Source organism: Toxotes jaculatrix, chromosome 13 (assembly GCF_017976425.1).
Source record: "Toxotes jaculatrix isolate fToxJac2 chromosome 13, fToxJac2.pri, whole genome shotgun sequence".
In the NCBI taxonomy this organism is placed as follows: domain Eukaryota; kingdom Metazoa; phylum Chordata; class Actinopteri; family Toxotidae; genus Toxotes; species Toxotes jaculatrix.
This window is the reverse complement of record NC_054406.1, coordinates 21,817,916-21,828,479: the sequence shown is the minus strand read 5'-3', so window position 1 is coordinate 21,828,479 and position 10,564 is coordinate 21,817,916. Positions and strand designations below refer to the sequence as shown.

At 40.9% G+C, this 10,564-nt stretch overlaps 1 protein-coding gene across 1 annotated transcript; it reads left to right on the top strand.

Moving 5' to 3' along the window:
* tnfa (tumor necrosis factor a (TNF superfamily, member 2)) lies at positions 1 to 2,225 on the top strand. The gene is made up of 4 exons (XM_041053391.1): positions 1 to 256; positions 379 to 406; positions 569 to 625; positions 1,181 to 2,225. The coding sequence occupies exons 1-4, from the start codon at positions 62 to 64 to the stop codon at positions 1,654 to 1,656; spliced, it is 756 nt and encodes a 251-aa protein (XP_040909325.1). The 5' UTR covers positions 1 to 61; the 3' UTR covers positions 1,657 to 2,225.
* Positions 2,226 to 10,564: the final 8,339 nt, after the last annotated feature.

The window sequence follows — 10,564 nt, the reverse complement described above, 5'->3', positions numbered from 1 at the left end:
GCAGCAGAAGAAGGAAAAGCTCTCAACGAGACTGCTAAGAGCTCAGCTTGACTTAAAAGTGATGGAGGGAACTCATTCAACAACAATGAAAGGTGAATGCAAAGTACTGCTGGACACCACTGTGGAGCCAGAAGCCAGGACACACACTACGGAGAGTGTCAAACCCAGCTCAAAGCTAACCATGGCCCTGCTGGCGTTCACGCTCTGCCTCGCTGCTGCTGCTGCTGTTGTGCTTGTCTTCAACATGCACACCAAGGTGGGGACCATCAAGTCTTGGATTATTCTCTGAATTAGCAAAGTCTCTTGTAGCCAGTGGCACAATTCACCTGAACCCATCCGCTCTATAACAGCCTTCTTATTCCTCTCTTCTTCAAACAGGGCCCGGGACAAGACGAAGACAATCTCGGTGAGAACTTTGCACTTAATTCTCTCAGAAGCTCAGTGCTGTACTCTCCAGACAGTTTGTCTTTAGTGCAACTCTTGCTGAGAGACTCCTTCTATTCTTATTCTCACAGTAACTGCACCTTAATGATATATTTTCTAAACCTCTGTCTTCTCTTCTTTCCAGATCTTCGTCACACATTGAGACAAATTTCAAATGTGAGAGCGGCCATTCATTTAAAAGGTAAAACCCAGCATTCATACATTTGGCATCAAAAAAAATACCAGGGACTATGTACATTGACCTATAATTAGAACAATGTTTTAAAAAAAGACTAGTATTTTCTGCATGTAATCTTAACCTTTGGATTTCTTAGTCCAGTGGTTCTGAAACCAAAGGTCTTTGGAGGTCAGAATTAGTGATCCTTGAGTTCTAGGGAGTCTTGGGGCTATTGAGGACATTCTTCAGCTGCTTGACGATGTTCATTTGGCCTAAAGAAATTCAATGAGCTGTTTAGGAGGTTTTTTAGAGCCAGATAAGGCAACTCTAGTTAGGTGGGTACTGTGGATGCTTGCAGTAGTTCTAGGTAAACCTAAGGATGTGGAAGGGTTCAACAGCAAAATGAGAAATGGTCTAATTGTAATGTAATTCAGAAAATTCAAAAACAAAATTCCATCTCATTCTAACGGATAATAACATTGCTGATTTTCAAACCTTTGCCTTAACAGTCAATTTTAATTTCACCCCAACTGTCAGAAATTTCTGATCACCTCACCATCTCTCTGTACTCGTCAACAGGTGAACACAACCCTGATATCAAGAATTCAGTGGCATGGGAGGAAAACGTGGATCAGTCCCACTCTCAAGGAGAGCTGAAACTGGAAAACAATGAGATTGTGATCCCTCACCACGGCATCTACTTTGTTTACAGCCAAGCATCTTTCCGGGTCAGGTGCAGCAGCAACGACCCCGACGACACCACCTCAAATTCCATGGTCCACCTGAGCCACACTGTGGAGCGGTGGTCCATGTCGTATGGAGACAATTACTCTACGAAGAGCTACCGGCCCATCCTGCACTCTATCCGCACCGCCTGCCAAAAGACAACCAGCAGCGACCAGGACGAGGATGGGAACTGGTTCACTGCCGTCTACATGGGAGCGGTGTTCAACCTGAGGAAAGGGGACAGGCTGAGGACGGTGATGGAGGAGAAGATGCTGCTTAACCTGGAAGATGGTGCAGGGAAGACTTTCTTTGGTGTGTTTGCCTTGTGAGGACAGGTGGGCTATGGGCAGAGACATGACTCCACGTGAAGAGGAGTCATCAGGCTTCATGGTGGCAACTGTGAGGCCTAGAGCCCGCTGCCGCCCCCCCCCCCCACCTGAACTCACTGTTAAATGTTATGTTGAATGTTTACACTGCACTAAACAGTCAATGCAACTATACGTCCAACATTTAAATGAAGGACTGTTTGCAAGAAAACCAAGCTACATTAACTGTAGCAATAAGGTATTATTATAGATATCTCTGTGATTATCTATGATCTGTGATGTTATGTACTATGTACTATCACCTGAGGCTCAGTACCTTTTGCTGTACTGCAATGCTCAGTCTCTACTGTGTTTGGATCAATGTCCTATAACTATAATGTGTATTTATTTATTGTGTCACTACAGGCTGTAGTGATTCACTATACTGCTCACTCATACTATATTTATTTATTTATTCATTCAGTCATTAATTTATTTATGTCTTTATATATTTATTTATTTATTTCTCTGTGTGTGTGTTTTCGGGACAGTGGTTTGGGTTGGATTTTGTGCAGAATTTATTAAATTATTTATTGAAAGAGATAATCCCTTTGATTTTTTTTTTTTTTAATTATTATTATTTTAGCTTGTAGTGCTGGAAAAAAAATGTTTGAATAAGGTAAAATAAAATAACCCTGTTCAGTTTAACCCTACAGGGTTAAACAGAAGAGGGTAAATAACTGTTCCATACAGACGTGGTAGTGCAGAGGAAGAAAGTATCGACTGGTGCTGGTGGGGAGGAAGTTGCAAATTTTAATGAATGCACTGTGGTTAAAATATCACAGCCCTGTGGCCTCTTACTGTGCTAACTGTGGAGGAGGCTCTAACATGTTTTCTTAAAACATAAAAAAAAAACAAAAAAAAAACCATCAGTTTGATGTTTGAATGTGTCACTTCACCCATTTTATCCCCATGTCAGACTGATTTTTCAGTACGCTTCCAGCACAATGGCAGCAAATGGAATTCAAATATCAAATTTGAGTGAGAACTTCATGTGACGCCGTATTGCAAAAACATTTCAGTGTTGATTCTCCTGGCCTAGTTAGCACTAGCGTTAGCTGGCTTCCCCAGTTAGCACAGGCAGCTTTCTGGTACAGCGCAGCAGTAATGGTTATTTCTGTCATGGCTAACGGTGGAAATAAACATTGTTAAGGTGTGTGGCATCTATGAAGGCGAGGAGCATTCCCATTGGCTGTTAAGGGTGAATATTTGTGGCTTGCAAAATACTCCAAAAACCGGCGGCAGTATTCGTACGAGTGATGCAATGGGAAAATCTGCTTCTCTGAATGCAGAGAAGCAAGTTTCTGTGAACTTGGGCAAATGTGGTCATGTTGTTTCAGATGAAGCCTTGGTGGAACTGCCTGAAAAGCTAAATGTTGAGTATTGAACACTTGTTTGTGTAGATACGTTTGTAACTTGCTAGACAACGATGGATTTCAACAATGTCCCAGTTTCACTGCTACTACAAAGGTCTCACAGTGTACATAAAACCGTCTAAAACCGTACCTATAGCACTTCTCTTCTCAGCTACTGTCCTTCCTAATGCTCAGTATCAATATCAAATTTCAGCAACTGCTGCCCATGCAGTGGAGCAAGCCACAAGCTTTTCACTGTAACGTTTAATGTTCAGGGAGGATTAGTGTTTAAAGTCACTGCTTGTACTCTAACTTGTTACAGAATACTCCCACTTTCCTACCCCACCGCAAATGAGCTTCCTCCCTTGTAGTATGGTCTGAAACTTCTGAAACGTCAGTGGAAAGTAACATGCGCAGGGGTTCCCCAATTTCTCGCCCTTCCTATGAGCCGGGAGACAATGTAACATGTAGCACATGGGAGCATCCTGAGGGTAAAAAGTGCCAGCAGGTGGATAATAAAGAATTGAGTGATTGAGGGAAAGGGCAACACAACCCTGATCCTGAGAATACCATTCAGGAGGAGAAAGGCAAAGTTCACCTGTACCTGCTATAGCAGGACAATGAGTTAGTGTAGAGAGAGCCTGCAGGAGACATTCATTGCTGAACCTGGAGTTCAGTTGTGAGTCACATTCGGGACATGATTGTGTAACTGACAGGTGTTTTAGCCTAACATGGTGAACTGTGGTTGTTACTGCTCACCCACTCAAACCTCATAACTCATCCCACGTCTGATCTACCAAGGCCATTTGCCCTAATTTGGATTTCCCTGCTGCAGTAACCAAACATGGTGAACCAGTGAATCTGCAGTGCTACCGTTGTTATTTATTTCGTCATGATTTGGCCCCATTTAGATCAAAGATCCGAAAGGGCATTCTTGTGATCTTGTCATCATCAGGAACGGTGGATAACCACAGCCTTGGTATTACACAAGATACCATGACTTGCCTTTCCTAGTTCCACACTCCTGTTCATCTACAATGCATTTCTTACATTGCATTGAGAAAGTTTCCAGTGGAGTAACAGTTCCTCAACAGCTGTACAAAATGGAAGGAAGGGGAGGGGAACCCCCTCGGTAATCTGGCAGTCCCGCAGCTTCCTCATTGAGAGGTCTGTGTAGCAGCACAAGAAACCACTAGTGGAATGTGTTTATCATGAGGGTGAGAAAAAATTGGGTTATCAGTTTTTGTTCTCCATTCCATCATTTTATTTTCTCTTTTGATATTTGACTTGTTTATAATAATCACTTCTGGTTTCCAATTTCTGTCAGATGCTAATGTTTAATCAAAAACAATGCTGAGAAAAATGTTCAAACTGACCTACTCTCTGTTGAGTTCTTGGCTGACAGTGAATGATCCCCTTATTTCTGAATTTCTGACAGTTTGACAGCTGATATCTTTTCAGGTCATTCAGCTGTGTCTCATTTATGTGTCTGTATCAGTCTGTACGTATGTTTGAGGCCTGTTTAAAAATAAACTGTGTGTATGTGTGTGTGTGCGTATTGTTATCTATCACCTCAGGTGTGATGATAGATGATTGATAAGCCTTTCTGCCCTTGAAAGACTTTTTGTTCTGCGTGGTTGGGATGTTTCATGGTCTGCTGAAGGTCCCTGGACTGAAAGATTAGACTACAGTGGAGATTAGCATGTAGATATTTGAAATTTTCACTTACTGATTTGTTAACTTCTCATATTACTCTAAGATCTTGAACATCCTCTGCAGGCCAGCAGCAAGAACTGCAGCAATATTATAATAACTTACCTAAACTCATCATCTCATCTGCCATCAAATTTGGTATGAATATTTCATGGTTCCCAGAGGATGATCCTTAGTGATTCTGGTGCTCACAGTTACAATGGTAACATGCTGATGTTTAAACATAATGTACAGCCAAGGCTGATGGGGAAGTCATTGGCTTTTCAGGTGTTTGGTGCTGACTATTACAGCTCATCCTGAGAGAAACATTAATATCTGAGCCAAATTTCACAGAAATCCATCCGACAGTGGAAAAGTCACTGTGAAAAAAAATGACAACCTGCTGGTGGCGCCACTTGCTACATGTAGCAATGCTACTATGAACAGAAGCTACATAATCATGTAGCTTGCAGTATTTGTTTCTTTCACTAAGTACCATGGTAGCACAGCCAAAGGCTAACAATAGAAGTTTGGCTGATGTGAAATAACTTAAGGTGCGCTGCTACTTTGTCTAGTTTTGCTATAGTTTAGCTACTGCCAGTGAAAAGTGGCTCTTAGCTTCACCAGTAATTTGGGAACTATGAAACCATGAATCAAACTTTGTGTTCATCCATCAAGTGGACATATATGGCTGTAGATGAAAAGTCAGGGGATCACCCAAATCAGTGGGCTACATCCTCTACGGACATGAATGTCTGCACCAATCACAGCAATCTATCCAGTTGTTGCAAGATGTTGTTGGGCCAGTGTTGCAGACTGACCGACCACGCTGCTGCTGTGGTTAAAAAGTCATCTGCATTCAATGTGAACAGAGATTTTGAGAAAAACAACTAGTTTTATTTTCATCCTTGCATTTCAAATAATCTCCAGTATTGGATATTACAGCATATAGAAATATATTTTGATGACTGTACCACATGAAATACAGCTTGTATATGCAAAGCCGAATGTCATTATTTACATCATTGCTATTTTACAGTCCATGTGTACACTTTCATGGGTATGAACTTCACTTACATCTTCACTGCTGAGACTCAACGGTTCAAATACAGACAAACCTACAGCAGATATTTACACATGTGGTCACTTTTAAAGGATGGAGCAGTAGCACTGCACAATGTGTCCATGGTTTATACATCTGTCTCACACTGTAGTTATTGGTCAACTCAGAAGTGCTTACGAAAACTCAAATTACCCACACGCTGCTACCACAAAGAGAGGACATGTGACTAAACCAGAAGTCAAGACTGACTCTACACCTCAAGTAGAGCTCACACAAGATATTTGTTATGAGATTTTAAGACAGTGAAATGAGTACTTACGACTGTGTATTGCAAACAGAGAAATATGGCATTAGAATTAAAAGCTGGTCACAAGATTTGTCACAGAGTTAGTGGCAGGTATTGTGTTAGTGCAGAGGAACCGATATACACATAACATTGTAATTAATCCTGTGCTGCCAATACCATCTCACAAAGTAAACCCCGTTTGCTGAATAAAATCAATGAAATGTGACTGAAAGTGGCAGGAAAAGCTAGTAAGTGCACTCTTTTTTTTTGGGGGGGGGGGGGGGGGGGGGGGGGCAGATGAAAGAAAAAGCTCTTAAAGGGTCAGTCCACCCAAATCACAAAAAACATATTTTCTTCGTTAACCCTAGTATGTATCTAGGTTGACTGGTTTTTGTTGGGGTTTGGCTTTGGTTAAAGTTTGAATGGACTGTCCTCAGAAGAAAAGCTACAGCATTATTCATCTTGTTTTGAGCCTGAATCTAACAAACCTTAAACAGAGATGGCTGATCAGAAAATCTTTCCTAAGAATCTTTTTGTAATAGTGACAAACAGCATCTTTTGTCATTTAGTTTGGACAATGTGTTGGTTGAACAACCTCCTTTACAGTCATAATCCTTAGGGTTTCCATCCTGGGTGCCTCAGTGACACCAACGGTTCCCATGGGAACATGTGCGGTTTAATACCCTTTGCAAATGCATATCGAGAAGCTACTTTGCCAGAAGTATAAGATAAGGTAGAAGCAGCTGGTGCATGTGTTTACAGTGCAGCCAAACAAAGTCACCCTGTTTTAATAAAGAGCTTGGTCTTTTACTTTGAAGCAGCAGCAGAAGGAAATGTTGGGTTAGAATTAGCTGTCTGAGAGTCAACAGTACACAGTGAGGCCTTTAAATAAAACTGTGCTGAATAACAAACATGCACCAGTTTATGCAAACCCCTTGTACTTAAGTGGGCTGTATCTGAAACCAGCACAGGAATGGTGGCTCTACCATTTTCAATTAAAATACTTTATAGAGAGATAACTACTATATGTAAATAACACTGAATGGGTATTGCAACAAAATGAATACCAGAAATAGTATCAACAAGTCAAGGTCAAAACATAGAGTACAGCTGGGCCGTGTAAGGTCAATGTGCAAAATTTTCAATCAAAAGTGGTTAAAGCCTGTTCAAAAAGTCGCTAAATATTGCCAATGATGTAATATGCTAATTATCATACTCTGTGCTCACATATGAACATATAAAAGTAGCTAAGGTTTGTCCAAAAAGGGGCTGAAAAGTTGGCAACACTGCCTGCCTGTAAATACCCCCCTGATGACTTTTAAGAGACTGTTTGCGCCAGTTCATTTTGAAAGAGCAAAGACCAGTGGGAAAACCCCAGCACTTGATTTGCTGACCATTGGTGTACCTTCACTCAGTCACACGGCATTCGGCTGACCATTGGTGTTCTTTCACTCAGTCACACGGCATTCGGCTGATCATTGGTGTACTTTTATCTCTCAGTCAGCCAGTCAGTCAGGGGCTTTCACCGTTGTCAGGCTGGTGGTGGGAAATTTAGGTCAGTGAATGCTTTTGAATTTGGAAAAATCTTCTTTATAACTGAAAAAACACCATCTGTACAGACCTAGTTGCAATAACACTAGTGAAATCTGAACAGTATTAACCACATCAAAAATTGAAAATGTGTGAAATTCATTTGTGTGATTGAAGACACAAAGTTCATAGACACACACACTATGACACACAAGAAACCAAAAGGCCACGATCTTATCTCTGTTAGTATGTAAATTATTTTTAGGTAGGCTGAGGTTGAGCACATTGTAGTTTCACTTTCTGCCAAAGAAATCTTTTCACTGAAAATTTACCAGGAAGTCCTCCTCTCTGTACACAAAATACCCACACAAGCTGTGGTATTTTTCAGTGAGAACAAAAAAAAAAGCAGAAGAGTGAACACAAAAGGAAGTGAAATTCTGCAGCAGTATGTGCCGTGGAAATCCGAGGTTAGCCTCTCAGTTCCCTTTAATAGAAAATCCAGAAACTCTGTGTTTGTTTTTAGCTGAGCAGGACGCGTGAGATATGGAAAGAAACTGGTCCTGGAGGGATGAAACTAACACATCTAACACTTCTGGTAAGAGAGCAAGTCAGACAAGAAAAAATCAAATCAGTGATACAATGGCTGTGGGTTCTGTGCTGTAGAATTTCAATTGGATTTTTTATTTTAAAATCTATCTGAACTTGATCTTACTTCCAAGTGGGTTAGCAGGACCTGTGGAGTAGCTCAAGGACCAATATGTGGCTCCCTTGTAATAAATCTAAACCTGGCTCTCGAAGGCTGGATCACCAAAAACACTGATTAACATCTTTATGCTGATGATTCTCAAATCTACATCTCTTTTTCCCCAAGCTGACTCTCAACTCATGTTGTCAATACACCGAACAAATTAATGATACAGAATTATCTAATATATCAAATATCTCAAAGACAGAAAGGTTTTGGTGGTTCCGAAGGTTTGGAAACCCTGAAAATACTGTACAGACAGATGGCACTGAATCACTGAATTTGAAATGTAATTTACGTACCTTTTGTTCAATCCACCTATCTAACATGCAGCGACGTGCACTAAGGTTCTTAACTTATTCGTTTAGCCATGAAAAGAAGCTAGTATTACATACCAACAAATTCTGACTTAGGTTTGACATTTAAGCCTTGTATTGTATTTAATATCTGGTCTTTTCCACAGGAAAATTGTAATTATGTGAAAATTATAAAGGTGCTTCATTTAATGCTCTTAGCCAAATGTAATGAACAGATGACAGCAGCCTTTTTTTTTTGCAGCCCTGAATCAAGAAGACTAGGTCCATCCAAAGTGAATGGTTTAGTGTAGTAACACATACGATTATGGATGGTGACAAATTGCAGGAAAAAACGCAGATGGTTCCACACAGGTGCACTGCATGTTACAATTAAGCAACAACAATAAAAATGCTGAGCAGGTTAAGTTGATTCTGATTTTGCATCAGGATGGAAAGAGGAAAAGATCTATATATTCATTTGCGGTCGCTGCTCGTGCGGTCGACCGGTAGATCGTGAGGCAGTTTACCTTGAACTGTCCCCCAGGGGGACAAATAAAGTTCTTGATTGATTGATTGATATGTGACTTCAAAAGGGGGTTCTTTGTTGGAGCACAGCTGGCAGGACTTTCATTCAAAAAGACTGCTGAACCAGCTTGTGTTTCAATTTGAGAGTTCAGTGGTGTAAGCACTGGTCTACAGAGACCTGTAAAAATAAGTGGTGCACACCAAGACCTGGGGCCGGGGTGTTAATGCTCAGTACAGGCCTGAGAGATTGACCCCTACAGTGATGGGGATCCGGTGGCTCTGTTATGCAGTGGAGGGGGCATTTTGCTGACATGGTTTGGGTTCAGTTATTCTCTTAAAGGGAAGGGTGACTGCAAAATACAAGGTTATTCTGAGTGAACAAAGTTATTCTGTGATGAAACATTTCAATCCTGATGGCAGGGGTATCTTCCAGGATGACAGTGCTCCCCATCCACAGGGAAGAAGGGGGGTCACAGAGTGGTTTGATGAGTATGAAAATCATGTGAATCATATGTTATAGCCGTCACAGTTGAACACCTCCACCACCATCATCAGTATGGTGTTCATCCCTACAAGAGAGTCCAGAGACTCTACTGAAGATGTATTGGCAGTATGCGGTCGCCCAACACCTTACTAGGACACTTCATGGTTTTTCCTTTCATTTGTCACCTGTCTGTATGAACTGTACAATGACTCAGCGGTCTCTTTGAACAGAGACCAGAAAAAACACCATCAAATCTTTAACTAACTGACAAAGCTTATTATGTGATGGATACAACCAAGTAGTCTGTCACAAAACTGTCACTTCGCCTGAAGTCCATCCCTTTGTCCACTGATACAGTACATGGCACTATCTAAACACATCAGGAGACAATATCATAAGGTACGATAAGAGAAATGCTTTGTCCTAGTATCCTGGTCTCCAGTTGACCCTTTGTACGCATAAGTAAACAAAAGCAGTTTTCTCATTTCTAGTCACCAACCATTGATTTTGCAGTGGTTGCCAGTAACCTTAAAAATCCTGTTCTAATGGCTAATGCTAGCAGCTTTTTTGTGCTCTTTATTGGATTTGAGGCCATTTTACCCAAGATAGAACAAGACAACCAAGAATACCGTTCCTTTACTTCCATGTCCCCCATATGGATCATCAGTGGGACTTTTTCCTTGGAACATGTAGTTTTAGTCTCATTTTTTTTAGCACAATATCATGTATGTAGCCATCATTTGCATATTAAGGAACCTTTTAAAGGATTCTTGTTTTTAAATGAGTTGACTGGAGACAGAGCCAGAACCAACTCATGGATCTAACATTAATGCTAACTTAGTGCTGAATAAAATTTGATAGCGACACTTTCAGCCTCCAGATATGAGAAGCTGCTT